At 38.6% G+C, this 14,102-nt stretch overlaps 1 protein-coding gene across 10 annotated transcripts in view; it reads left to right on the forward strand.

Moving 5' to 3' along the window:
• Window positions 1-295: 295 nt before the first annotated feature.
• The window catches only part of LOC111868280 (Bardet-Biedl syndrome 2 protein homolog), a 52,105-nt gene continuing 38,298 nt past the window's right edge, over window positions 296-14,102 (forward strand). For 7 of the 10 annotated variants that reach the window (XM_033753051.1, XM_033753046.1, XM_033753048.1 and 4 more), the window contains exons 1-9: window positions 589-739; window positions 818-913; window positions 2,814-2,939; window positions 4,668-4,892; window positions 8,126-8,314; window positions 9,071-9,253; window positions 10,533-10,755; window positions 12,834-13,054; window positions 13,186-13,242. In XM_033753051.1, the coding sequence (XP_033608942.1) occupies window positions 2,820-2,939; window positions 4,668-4,892; window positions 8,126-8,314; window positions 9,071-9,253; window positions 10,533-10,755; window positions 12,834-13,054; window positions 13,186-13,242 (1,218 nt within the window). In that variant the 5' untranslated portion in view covers window positions 589-739; window positions 818-913; window positions 2,814-2,819. Of the gene's footprint in view, window positions 459-588; window positions 740-817; window positions 914-2,813; window positions 2,940-4,667; window positions 4,893-8,125; window positions 8,315-9,070; window positions 9,254-10,532; window positions 10,756-12,833; window positions 13,055-13,185; window positions 13,243-14,102 lie in introns of those variants that run through there. The other 3 variants (XM_033753061.1, XM_033753059.1, XM_023858795.2) reach the window with 3 other exon arrangements.

Consider the following 14,102-nt stretch of genomic DNA (forward strand, 5'->3'; position numbering starts at 1 on the left):
CTGAGACTCAAAAAATCTGGTAGCGCTGGGACCAAATAAAATATCAGTTTCTGGAACTTGATGTATATCAGAAAAAGACAGAATTTTAACTTATTTCACAAGAACGTCGTAGTCAAAAGATAGTCGATTATGACAGGACACAACTGAACGCACCCTGCCCATATTATTTCAACTGTTATGTATTTACTACCATTTACTACAGAGTTAACTCATGCTTTCGTGGTGCTGATAATTCGTGCTACATACAACAAATAGTTATGTTCTGAAACGCAAATGTATATGTATATGTGATACAACAAATAGTTATGTTCTGATTGTCAGTAAAAGAGGTTATCAACAAACCTATCATACAAACCATAGTACACAGGGCCTGCAAGCTTCTCAAAAGGTCCCTGAAATTAATTTTAGCAGAATTCCTATGTTTCTGCTTGAAGAATGAACGGGGTGAGGATTCTGAGGTACGTAAATAATTATTTAAGAACTTCCATCATTTACAGTTCCAAAACTGTAGTAATCAAATCCAGCAAAAGGAACACATTTCAAGCTTGGGGAAAACTTGAGTGCGTGAGTACATTTTTAGGGACGGTTTGGGGAAGCTGATTGTGTTGGTGACCATGTACGCATATTTGTTTTCAAATCATTGCGGTGGAGTTGAATTATGCACAGTTATTAGCGTTATTAGTGCTCTTAGTGATACTGGCTGTGTACGCGTGATTAACCTTCTTCAGTAACATTTCAGGTATGACATGTAAAGTGGTCATGGTGCTGTGTAACACAACAAATTGTATAAAACTCAGGGTACAAACTGTTTGTGTAGTAATTCTTAATATGTTACAGTGACGGACGGCTATTTCGAACATTAGAATGAAGAAACTGAGGTCATGAGCCTGAGAGGTTATACTTGTGTATACACGTATGTATGACGTTACAATTGTATTTGATAACAGAGGTTTCACCCACACGTTATTTTTTACCATAAACAAAGTCAGCACCGCTTTCTCTAACACACTCTACATTCTTCCCATAGTGTCAGAGACCAAGTTTCACACCCATGCAAAACTACAGACAAAATTATGGTGTTATATTTTTCAGTCTTTACATTCTTAGACAGCATCTCTGTTGGGGCATGAACGTTCAAAACAATACCATCACCAGCGACCTTGTAGTGTTATATATGACATCCTATCACTAACATACTACAGACTCTCAAGTGCTGATATGATTCCCTTGTATAAGAAATGTTCTGTCCCTAATTCATGATTCTCATTCCCATTTCTGTGTATAAATGTATAATCACATACAGGTACAATCTGACTATCTTTACTCCCATTAAATGTAAGTTGTACTTTGCTATTTCTCTTGCAACTGACAGTGAACCTACCCTGTAGATTCCTCACAGTCCACGTTATAGATCTAATGCCCATTTGCCTTTGTAAGTTGTTCCAAAGAATCCATCAAAGTGAGGCCCTTGTAACATTTTGTAAAATGTTTTCTCTTTTGTGGTAAGGAGTTATTAGCCTGACACCCAACCCCCAATCTGGAGAATCACCCCATGTCGACAGGCCACAACTGCAAATTCAGTATACTCTCAGCTACTCCCCATATCTGGAGTCTGACTCCTCCAGAAGANNNNTTAGTTCGGTTTCTTTTGGGTGCCCCATCGTATATATATATATATATATATATAGATAGATATATATACATATACATACATATATCATTTTTTTAACACTGACTAGGTTCTGGACCTGTCACTTTGAAGATGGCATTGAAATGTAATCTTTTCTTTTTCAGTAAAGTAATCTGAATGCATTAGAATGAGCACCTTGCAACAGTTAGCTTTATAATGTTTCACAATGCGAGATGAGAATGGCCACATTCATATAAGCTAGGTGGTGGATATCCCAGAATTTCTATGATAGTTTGAAATTTATATGTAAGGGCCAAGGAATTTTTTTATGGAAAATCAAATCAGTAGCCACATAAATAATATTAAAGGAGTTTGGTTCATAGCTCTTAGAAATTCATCACTTTCCCATTTCCACAATTAAACAGTTAATGTTTGTAACAGATTTCCCTGCCCCCCTCCCCCCCCAACAGTGTCCAGACTGGCACTGGGGCCCACTCAGCCTCCTATCCAGTGGATGCTGGGGACTCCATCCCGGAGGGTAAAGTGGCTGGGATATGAAGCTGACCACTAACCTCCATCTAGTTCTGAAGTTAAGAATACTTGGACCTGTACCTTGATATGTCTTTTAAGTGTAGTGATTAATTAATTAATTAAGAACAGCAAAACTTGTTATTTAATGACACTGTCAACTTTGAGGGTATATAATGTTAGTGATAATGAATTAATTAATATGGAGCAGTTGGTGAAATGATAGTTGACAGGGACAACTGAAGTACTTAGGAAAAAACTGCCCCAGTGTCACTTTATCCACCACAAATCCCACTTGACAATCTGGTATTGAACCAGGGCTGGCATAGTAGGAAACTGGTGATGAACTGCCTGAACTGTGGCACAGTCCAACAAGTGTTGCCTTCTGGTGATTTATCTAGCGGGTGTTTTGTAAACCTCATAGCAACTTTCCAATGATGCCCCGCAGAGATTTTAGTGCCTGATATATGTTAATTAAACCATTCAAGCATTGCAGTCATTGACATGGAATGTGGGTTGATTTAGTTGGCCAAGTAGAGTTTGGTATTTGCTTTGGTCAGACGTAAAATAAAAGTTAAATGCTAATATTTTATTGATATTGTACTAAGTTCACTAAAATAACTGTGACATTACTGAATTAACTTTACATATTCAGGGGCACATGATGGCTGTTCCTATTTTTACATTCAGTCTGAATCACAAGTTATTGCCTGGACGAGTCACCATTGGCAAGTATGATGGCACTCATTCCTGTTTCACTGCAGCTACAGCAGCAGATAAGGTACAAGACTATGTTTAGTTCTTTTGTGACTTTAAGTATTTGTAGTTTGTGATCAGCTATTCAAGGCGTTAATATTATCACCTGTTTCCTAGGCAACACGACAAGAAATTATGTGGGTCTTGGATTTGGATGAATATGTTTATTGGACACTGAATTTCTACACTCACAAATGCAATTATTCTTACTTATAATGTCTTCGGACATTTCCTCTTCAATGTTATACACTCTCACACTGCTGATCTTGGTGAAGTGGCTTCTGCTCTGCTCGGAGCTCCACTGTCCTTAACTCTTGTCGAAGCTAAACTGACTGGTCTCTTGTCAGATACGAACGTGCTTCTGCTCTAGTTGGATATGAACTCTACTGGTCTCTTTGTCAGATATGAACTAACTGGTCTCTTGCCGCAGTTAGATTGTTATATCCTGCACCCGGACTGAATAGGGAACACATTGTCGAATCTTCTGTTGCCGTGGGAATACATTTTTAGTGCCTCAAACAGTTCGTTGCTTAGGTATTGCTAGCTTCTTTGTAATGGTGAAAATCCAGTGTTAGGTTCTCGTGTTCTTCAAGGGGTTTCCTAAGTAGCATGATTTCTCATTGTCCATTGTGTAGTGATGGATGTCTTGTAGTCCGGCTTTCAGGCAGCACGTCACATTGCTCCTTCCTTAAGGTTGTTCATCCTGAACAGCCTAACGGTATTTCCCTTTCTTTCATTTCCGAGGGTTTCTGCTTGCAACGTCTTGCCTGATGTTCTGTACATCTTCCGAGCGCTACATCCGCCCAATCCCTCAAGGGTGCTCCTCCAGAGCAGCTCCATGGTAAACTTTCAGTCACTTCAGGTTCTCATCATCGTCCAGAGGTTTTTCTGTTCTCTCTATCTTTCTATCTCACTCTGGCTAGGGAGGCTGCTGCTCCTACTCTGTATGCAGTCTCTTTTTCCATTTTGGAAGAGGCCGACTCCTCCACAAGGTCCATTCCATGGTTCTCCGTGTCCTGCTGGAAGCCTTGGGTATTTGTTTCGTGATTTTCAAACCAGAGATCTCATATAAGATTTTCTTGATTGTTCCTCCACTTCCCAGAAGTGTTCGCTCTCCTGGGCTCCACTTCCAGATGCCGTTTGTGGTTGTCCTCTTCTTCCTCAAAGGTGATAGCTGTCCCAAGCTCCACCCTTCTATGTCAGTCATGCTTGCCCTCTTCTTTCTCACATGTTGTGGCCACTTGCTGCCCAGATCCTTTGTTTCTCTTTCTCCTTCATGGTGTGTCCGTAACTTCTTCCAGAGCAGCCCTACTCTCCAGGTTGCTCGCTCAGCCATGGCCCTGAGGTGGTTTCTCCCATCAAAGTTTTCCTCCTGCTGTGCCACTTTTGCATGGCTGGGCGTCCGTCTTCGGGTGACGGCCAGTCTCCCTGTGGGCAACAGCCAATTTCTTATGGCACCTATCCTTGCCCTGTGTCCGTTCCTCTGGCCTTGTGTTTAGAAACTCTGATTGATTTTCATTTTCTGTCTTTTCATGGTGTAACCTGTAATGAAATTTATGGTCGAACTGAAAGAATTTACACATAAACATCAGCTTGCTTGTCACCTGTTAATAGTGACAATGATAGACAGGAATAATATTTAACTTACTTCATTTCTGTCAAGGTGGTGCTGCATGTTGCATTGCCTGGTTAGTTGCATTAGATTATAATGGCATGTCACTTTTTTACATTTAGTTTTCTTCTGACTGTGCAGGTGCTGGTGCACAGTCCACACAGACGTGTGGGGCTTGCCTCAGGACGAGTGGTACCAAGTGATGCAAATAAAGAACTCGCTCTGTTGAACATCAACCAATCAGTGTTGTCTATATGTGCTGGTAATCTGGATGTAACAGAAGAACGGGACACACTTGTAGTTGGAACCCCTACCAACTTGCTTGCATATGATGTTGAAAATAACACTGATATTTTCTATAAAGAGGCAGGTTGCATTACATTTATTGCTTAAGTGAACACATTTTTGTCATTGAGGTTCCAATGAATTTTATGTCTGCTTGAGAATCTGCTCTGCTGGTGACTGCTTTTACCTATTGTGTGTTCAGTTGAGGCTAGTGGTGTGGATTGGAAGGAGCGTATCACCTTGGACATCAAACCTGTAAATTTTAATTAGTGTGTCTTATTCACAGGGTATTTTTTTTCCTTTGTGCACAGCTGTTTCTCAGTCGCATAATGTGAATGACTTACAATGGTGTGCATGCTGCAGGATGTATGATTTAGTGGAGGACTGCTGGTGTCACATTTCTCTGAGATGTCAATACCTGCTTCAGATGTCTAACTCCTTCAGTGGGTTATATTTTTAGGCTGTATGTTTGGAATTTAGGAGGAGTAACATGGAGGGCAGTAGTTTGGAGGTTGATAGGAATATAAGATTATTACTCTTGATGATAATTGCCAGTAACAGTCTGATACAATTCTAGGAAATTACATATGACATGCATCTGTTTTGAATCAAGTTTGTCTAAATCTAATACAGGCAATTCACATGCTTTGAAAGCACATAGTTAGTTACTTTTATATTTTCACATATTTGAATGTAACTATAGACGGGGTTCGGATTGGTATGAGGTTCTGTCAGAAAGTTCCTGGACTGTTATTGTTGTAACTCCCTCAGTGAAAGAAGATGATAGGAGAGGCCAAGGTCACACTTCTGCAAGCCTGTTGCATCAGTCGCCCATGTGACACCATGCTGTGAACACATTATTTTTACGAGTGCTTATTTGACTTCATATTTTGTTTGGTCTGTGATGGATGGCAAAATTGAGCAAAGCGTCTGTGTAAAGTTTTGTGAAGCTTGGTAAATCTGCTCCCGGAACCCTTGAAATGCTTCATTAGGCATTTGGGAGAACATTCTTTAAGCTGGACAGCGGATTTTGAATGACATTCACGTTTCAGGGCCAGTTGAGTGTCAGTTGAAGACGAACATTCAGGGCAACCAAGCACCAGTAAAATGACAGAAAATATTGAAAAAATTTGAGAACTCTTCCATGAAGACTGTCACAAAACAATCCATGAGCTCACAGACACTGTTGGGATCAGTTATGGAGTTTGCCAGGAGATCTCAACAGAAAATTTGAACATGCGCCACATTGCCGGGAAGTTTGTTCTCTGACTTTTGAAAAGTGATAAAAAACAGCGGCGTGTAAACGTGTGTCTTGAGCTATGAGAGAAGGCTAATGAGGACCCAACTTTTATCTGTAGGATTATAATGTGTTACAAAAGTTGAATTTATGGTTATGATCCAAAAACAAAGCAACAATCATTTTAGTTGAAGAGCCCACAAACACTAAAAGCAAAAAAGGCGCAGCAGGTCCAGAGTTCAACAAAAACAATGCTCATCATTTTTTTTTTTAAGTGAATGGGATTGTTCACCGTGAATTTGTTCTTCCTAACACTATGGTCAATGTTTTGAGATGCTTGAGAGATAATGTGCTACGAAAAAGACTAGCTCTTCGGCTCAACCACAACTGGCTCCTTCATCATGACAACACGCCTGGCCACACATCTCTAAAAACAACAGAGTTTGTGACTAACAGCAACATGGTTATAATTCCCAATCTTCCCTACTCATTGGACTTAGCCCCCTTTGATTTTGCTTTGTTTCCCAAATTGAAAATGAAACAGAAGGGATGACATTTTGAAACAGTATCTGACATCCAAAGGGAATCACAGGTAGTACTGGACAGCATTAAGGAAAATTAATTCCACAGTGCTTTTGAAGTGTGGAAAAAAATTGGGATCGCTGTATACATTCTGAAGGAGGTGGCAGCCAGAATTGAGTAAGTTAAGCCAGAATTTCTTTTTTGATCCAGTCTGGGAACTTTCCAATAGCGTCTCATAATTCTTATTGAACACTTACACACACAACTCATAACTACAAGTGACTTTAGTGCTATTGCTGATTCACATTCTGCAATTCGTTACAGCACACGTAAGTCTTCTGAGCCTGTTATGTCTTCACCCGATTTCTGGTAATACCTTCCAACAATGGACATTGCCCTTCCTCTGGGTCCCCGAATTGTCCCCGTGCCTCAGCTACCAGGTTCTAACAATAAATGCACACAAGGACTGAACCTCAGCAGTCTTCTAACTAACTCACTCCACTCCACTAACTGTCACTAATTGTCCTGCTTATATCGTCTTGGCATGGATTGCACAGGAAATACCATTCCTCTGTTGCTGTTTAGTTATTTCTTATCAGACCACACAGAAGACACCATTCCTCTGTTGTTGTTTGTGGGTTGGGGTGTAGCATTGGCTGCTGTACAGTCTTCTCTCTTGCAGTTGCTGCCTAGCAGTGGGTTTACATGCCAAAATATAGAAATGTTGGCTGAGGCACTATTCCACAAGACAGAAGGTCATGGGTTTGATACCTGATGAGGTCATTGGATTTTTCAGTCACACTATGGGCCTGGGGTCAACTCAGTTTGTAACAGAAATGAGCAGGAATCTTCCTGGGTGTAAGGGGCAGCCGATGTGTAAGGCTGACAGCCTCACTGCCATCTGTGAGCAGATTGTCTGGAAAATGTGGGAGCCTCAATGTCTTACAACCCTGTGGGTGTCCATAGCCTGTTACAGGAATAGCTTTACCTTTTTTGCATTGTTGTAGTTCTGGTTGCTCAGTCAGAATGCGTACATGACAAGCAGAGTGTCTTCAGATAGACATGCAGGTGGATACACAGAAAATCAAAATGGTTGTGCAATTCAGGACACTGCAGGCATTTGTGGCATGCTTAAATGCCTGTCATTGGTGACTAGTAAAAGAATGAAGCAAACCATTACATTTTCATTTTATGTCACAAATATTTAAGATGTATTTGAATCATTTGTATTTTTCTCAGTACCACATGATACTGAGATTTTTATTCAGTTATCACACCTTGTATTAGAGACTCTCATTATGTGATACTGTGTCATTCAGTCTTTTGTTTTCATTGACCCCCTTGTTGCATGGTGTAAGGCTGATTTTCTTCCATTTGATTATTCTTTGATATTATCCAGTAGGTTTTCTGTTTTATTCTGTAAAAGAAAACATTCTTTACATAAGGCACATGTGACAAAGCTATACTGTTATGATCTTTCTCTAGGTGTTACAGCCACATTACTCACATCTGTCAAAAGATGATACTCAGTTCAAATTATGTTGTTATGATATAGGTATCAGATGGTTCAAGTGTGGTTATTATTGGGAAGCTCGGCAGTTTCCCAAACCCTCTTGCCATTGTTGGAGGTAATTGTTCTTTGCAAGGATTTGATTATGAAGGAAATGATCCATTCTGGACTGTGACAGGGGACAATGTCTGCTCACTGGCTCTTCTGGATTTTGATCATGATGGAGAAAATGAGGTACAGAAATTATTTCTTTACTTTTTATTGTAGTATATTATAAATCATATGCTGTAGTGTATTCACTGACACTGTTCATTCTTTTGTTGTGGTGCAAATCTGACATGAAGGAAATGAGAGGTCTCTAGAGATAGCCAAACACAAGAGGAGGTGGACGTGGGAAGATGGAAGGAATTGCAGAAGTGTCATGAGGGTTAGGATATGAATGTCAGATGCATGAGTAGGGAAGATATGAAGAGAGACAGGGTGTGAATAGTTAGGGTGGCCAGGTGTCTCTCAGTTCATTTCTGTTTTATTTATAATTGCTAAGGTGAAGAAGCATGAAAGATACTCATGAATTATATAATTTTTACGTATGGAATATATAAGACTTTGTTGATTTGGAATTTAATTCATTAAATACTAAAATATATTTGATGAATACATGTTATGGTCTCCGTTATGTGAACAAGTGTCATTCATTACAGTTGAATAATGGACAGGGAGACAGTAATTATAAGATTACTGGTGTCTTCAAATAAAGTTCTAGCTATAAACGTTTTCTCAGATTTTCTCTGTCTTTATTTTCTTAATTTAATATATGTTGTGAACATGTATTTACTTAATTATTATTAATTGTATGTATTTACAAGAATGGGTAAAGTAAGGGTAAAGTTGTCCTTGTGCTTAACCAATTAAGCGCTACGCCATGAATGCGTATGGGGGAACAAGAATGTGTAATTTCTTTAAATACATTGTTCCATTGTTTTGTTGTAGTTGATTGTTGGTTCTGAAGACTTCGACATCCGAGTATTTAAAGAGGACAATATTATCAATGAACAAACAGAAACAGAAGCAGTTACAGCTCTTGCAGCATTCCAAAGCAACAAGTTTGGTTATGGACTTGCTAATGGAACTGTTGGGGTTTATGAGAAATTACAGAGACTGTGGAGAGTTAAAGTATGTATCATATAACATAAACTATATACTACTTATAAAACGTGTCTGCATAGTAGATGAGATCGAAACAAGAATATTGGGGATCTGTTACAGAGGAATAAATGAACTGAAACAGGGATACCAGCTAAAGATAGTTTCTAAAGGGACAAGAATGGTGACTTAGTGACACTGGTTGACACCAGTTTTATTTTTGACAGATGAAAAAATTACACAAGTAAAGTACTAAATATGCTTGGAGATTTATGGAGCTGACTGACTTGGTAAGATTTATGCACATATTACTGAATTACGGTGCTAAATAACTAACTTCATGGAGATGAGCCCTTCTTAAGAGGCTGCCAGTTGTACAGCAATTCAAGAACTTTACAGCATTTTATGGAATTTAAAGATTCTTTACCATGTTCAAAAGAGCCCTCCACTGGTCCCTATCTTGCCTTATTTTGGATGCTTCCATTGTGACCCCTGGACCTTGGTTTCCAGGCCATATCCATACTCCCACAACTCATCACCAGTGATCACAGTCTTCAGGAACTCAGGACCCCTGTTGGCACACTCCAGCATGTCCCGCGCGACCTCAAGGTGGAGTTGTTGCTGCTCCGCTGAAAGCAGCTTGGGCACAAATTTTTCCATTACTCTTCACATGCCCAAATCCTCAGTTAAAATTGTGTTTACAGAATCTCTGCTGATCCCAACCTCATCAGCAACTTCCTGGATGGTCAAACAATGGTCCTCCATGATCAATGTCTGCACTTTTTCAATGAGATCAGCATTTTGGCTTGTTGACGGTCTCCCGGTACTCTGGTCACTGTCCGCCAACATATGGCCAACTTTAAAGCGGTTGAACCACTCTTTAATTTCAGTGACCTCCATTGCATCATCGCTGAAAGCCTGCTGAATTTTGTGGATTGTTTCCATTTGGGTATCCCGAAGTTTCTGACAAAACTTGATACAGTATCGCTGCTCCAAGCGTTCTGTCATCTTGAGTGAAACGAGAATGTGATGGAACACATGTTACACCACTTCGCTATCTGGCAGCCACAGATGCATCCGGTGGTGTTGCGAGTCAGCAAAAAATCACACATGCACATGAAAGTCCCTTCTACCACTACACTCAGTTTCCCCACCCCTTTGGCCATTACTTACAGTGGCAGAAAATAAAGTCAGATACTTTTTGGACAGCGATGTGCACTGATTATTTGTTCATGGGTCGCATTGAATGTTGAATGATTATATGATTGTGTGTATGTTGGTGTGTAAATGATTGGAATTGTTCACACAGTCAAAGAACCGTGCAGTGGCTATTTATGGTTATGACCTGAATGGTGATGGTGTGGAAGAACTCATTACTGGCTGGTCAAATGGCAAGATTGATGCCCGTAATAGTCGTACTGGAGAGGTCATCTTTAAGGACAACCTGAACCATTCAATAGCTGGCATTGTAGAGGGGGATTACAGATTGTCAGGCAAAAGTGACCTCATCTGCTGCTCTGTAGAAGGAGAAGGTAAATACTTGAACATTAATAAGATATCATGGAAGAGATGGCTTCTCATATGATTAAGCACAACATTGTTTTGCTAAACATGCCAAGATGAAGTAGAAGTTAGAGATCTCTGTTCAGATTTGAATTTGTTCACTCTCACGATCATTGAGGTAGTTTTAGGGCAGCTTATTCTGTATGATTTAACAGTGAAACTTTTATGGCAACAGAAGTTATTAAAATCTCAGGCTATCAGCCATGTTAGTTGGTTAAAAATTACTGAAATTTCAGGGACTGTGTCTGTCCCCATCATTAGGATCTGAGGCATCTTAAGATCAAAAGCATCCCATCTATATACCAGCCCATGACCCATGATTGCATCTGAGAAGAAATCAATGGGGTGCTAATGGGCAGAGTCATAAGTTTGCTCATCATGGTCCTCCCTCTGGATTGGTGTGTTTCAGTACTGTCTTATCTGCTTCTCTCATCTCTAAGTTAAGTTTACTTCTCTTGGTCCTCTCTCTGGATTAGTGTGTTTCAGTACCAACTTTCCTGCTTTTCTCATCTCAAAATGGAAAATGTCATTCTTACTGATGCCTAATAAATACACACATAATTAGCGCAGAATAGATAATGACAAGAGATGAAACTGATGATGATATGAAATTCAAGGGTCAACATTTCTGTTAAGTGGGGAAGAAAAAGAGAAGAAGGAAGGCGGTGGAAGAAATATTGTTAGGAGGAAAAGGGGGGGAATGGGGTGAAAGAAAAATATTTAAATGAAGATACTGTGATGAAGCAAGGGACAAAAAAAAAAGGAGGAGTAAAAGGAAGGGAAGCAGAGAAACTGAAAAGGGGGCAGCAAGATGATCAATCTGTATTGACTTTAATTGATTTTAATGTTCCATTCTGACAACATTTTATCACATAACCTATGCAACTGAAAATGATCATTAAATGAACCAAGCTTTGTTGATGTACGTGAGAAAATATAATATGAATTCAGTCTTATTAACTGATATATAACTGTTTATTTCTCCCTAGTTCATTCAATAATATCTTACGGCATAATATTTTGGGGGAGTTCGGCTCATGCAAAAATCATATTTCAAATACAGAAAAGAATAATAAGAATTATTACCAATTCTCGTAATGGGGATTCGTGCCATAATTTATTTAAGGAGTTACATATACTGCCACTTCAGTCGCAATATATATTTTCTCTACTTATGCTGGTTGTCAAGAATAGAGATTGCTATATAACAAACTCTGATGTCCACACACGTAATACCAGATTTAATCATGACTTGCATCTTCCGGTGGTAAACTTAACGATATTTCAGAGAGGTGGATGGTATTCTGGTATGTAACTTTATAACCACCTCCCTCCAGAGCTTAAACAATTATCTTATGACATTCCTGGATTTAAAGTGGCGTTAAAGAAGTTTCTTATCACCAGTTCTTTTTATACTGTTGAAGAATACTACTGCTGGAATAAAGATTGATCGTTCATGTATATTTAAATAAACACTGTTGCCTATTGCTAGGATGCAACGGAATATGGAATAAAATACTCAGGAAAAAGGTGCTATCACTGCTGTGATATAGGTTTATCATATATATGAAGAAAATAGATTTTAAATTACTATATTAACCCTTTGACGTGGTCATTTAAATTCCGCGGCCGCGGCTCCTGCGGTAATATATTCAGCCGGCCATTTAAATTTTGCTCGAAAATTATTTATTCATCATTGTTCTTANATGTTTTGTTGTATTGAGTATTTAAATTTTGACAATGATGACTATCTGGTTATGTATGTATATTTATGTGTTATATTGTATTGTTGACTTGTTCTATATCTGAGGCAGATGCCTCTATGGATTTTTTGGAACTATAAATAAATGAATGAATGAATATAGTTTTTATAATAAAATTTGCAGAACTAAGACTGATAATTTGTGTCATCTGGGATTCTTTCGGAGAAAAGAAAAATAAAGAGGGAAAAAGAGGATGAATACTGAATGCTCTAGAACAGAAATTCTTTACATGTAGGCAAACCAAAATAAAACATGCACACTTTATAGTAAATCTCTGCTTACAGTGCGTGGCTACAACCTCCTGCGCCAGGTAAATGTGCAGTCCCATATGTCTGGGGGTACTGCGAATGTGGAGACAGAAGTTATTCGAGACTTATTCACAAAAAAGCAAGCTCTACTGCTTGAATTGCGCAATTATGAAGGCAACAGTCAGTTTTCTGAAATTTGTGCTGGAGACATGGGACAGCAGCTTGCAGTGGCTAATCAGCATGTTGGAATCATACCTGTAAGTTTTCTTGCACTAAACAGGCATAGATTATTTCTTCATACATTTCAGTTGCTGACTTTCTTGATTTCAGTCCCTTGTATGAATTCACTTGTGCAGTAATGTGTACACTTGTCTTGAATATTTTCCAGGCCCAAACAAGATTACAAACTGGAGTTGCTATCAACATGGGTACTGAACAGAAACCTGTATGTATTGTTTGTATGATTTGTATTTGTTTATTATCTCAGAATATTATCTTAAGTAAGAAGACTGGTAATTATATTTAGTGATATGATTTGTTATAATACAGTTTAATCTTGATATAAGAATTCTAAAACATAATATTAAAAAATCATGAAATATTAAAGTCCATCACCTAGCACCTACATATATCATAATAGTATGGTTCAGAAGAAATTAATGCAAGTTCAGTAGTATATATTCTCTTTTGAGGCGTTATCTTGGAGATGTGAAAATAAAGAATAATAATTTAAAATTCTTGATATCGTTTATGTTAGGTGAACAAAGAAGTTAAAGATTTTCTCATACTTATGTAACTTTGTGTACTGTGAAACCCTGTTTAAGGTTTCTTTGGAAGCATTTTATTTGAACACTAGACTAAGAAAGATCTTAAATAGAGAAAATGTAACACATAGGTTATTGAATTGGGATTATTGAAATTGAACATTGAATGGGAGTTACTGTACATGCATCCAACCTCTTTTTAGAAATGGTCCTTTACAAGGGAAACACCTGGGTACCATGTGGTGCAAGCTTTCAAGTCCCATCCACATTCCACAGACAATTTGCTACATGCCAAGTCCCACCCATATTCTGCCTGTAATTCACTGCATGTGCATGAATGTGAAAGAATAAATCAGTTGACTGATGTTAAGCTGGCATAAGAAATATAATGCATAAAGAAGAAACTGAGTCAGTTGTTACCTACATAAACTACCTTTGAAGATAGGTCTGAATGTGGCAAGTTTGTGTGACACTTTGAGCATGCTTATGCCATTTTCTACTTTGAAATAGTAAAGATACCCTTTGGAAAACTGAAAGTTCT

This window comes from Cryptotermes secundus, unplaced genomic scaffold (genome assembly GCF_002891405.2).
Source record: "Cryptotermes secundus unplaced genomic scaffold, Csec_1.0 scaffold166, whole genome shotgun sequence".
NCBI lineage: Eukaryota > Metazoa > Arthropoda > Insecta > Blattodea > Kalotermitidae > Cryptotermes > Cryptotermes secundus.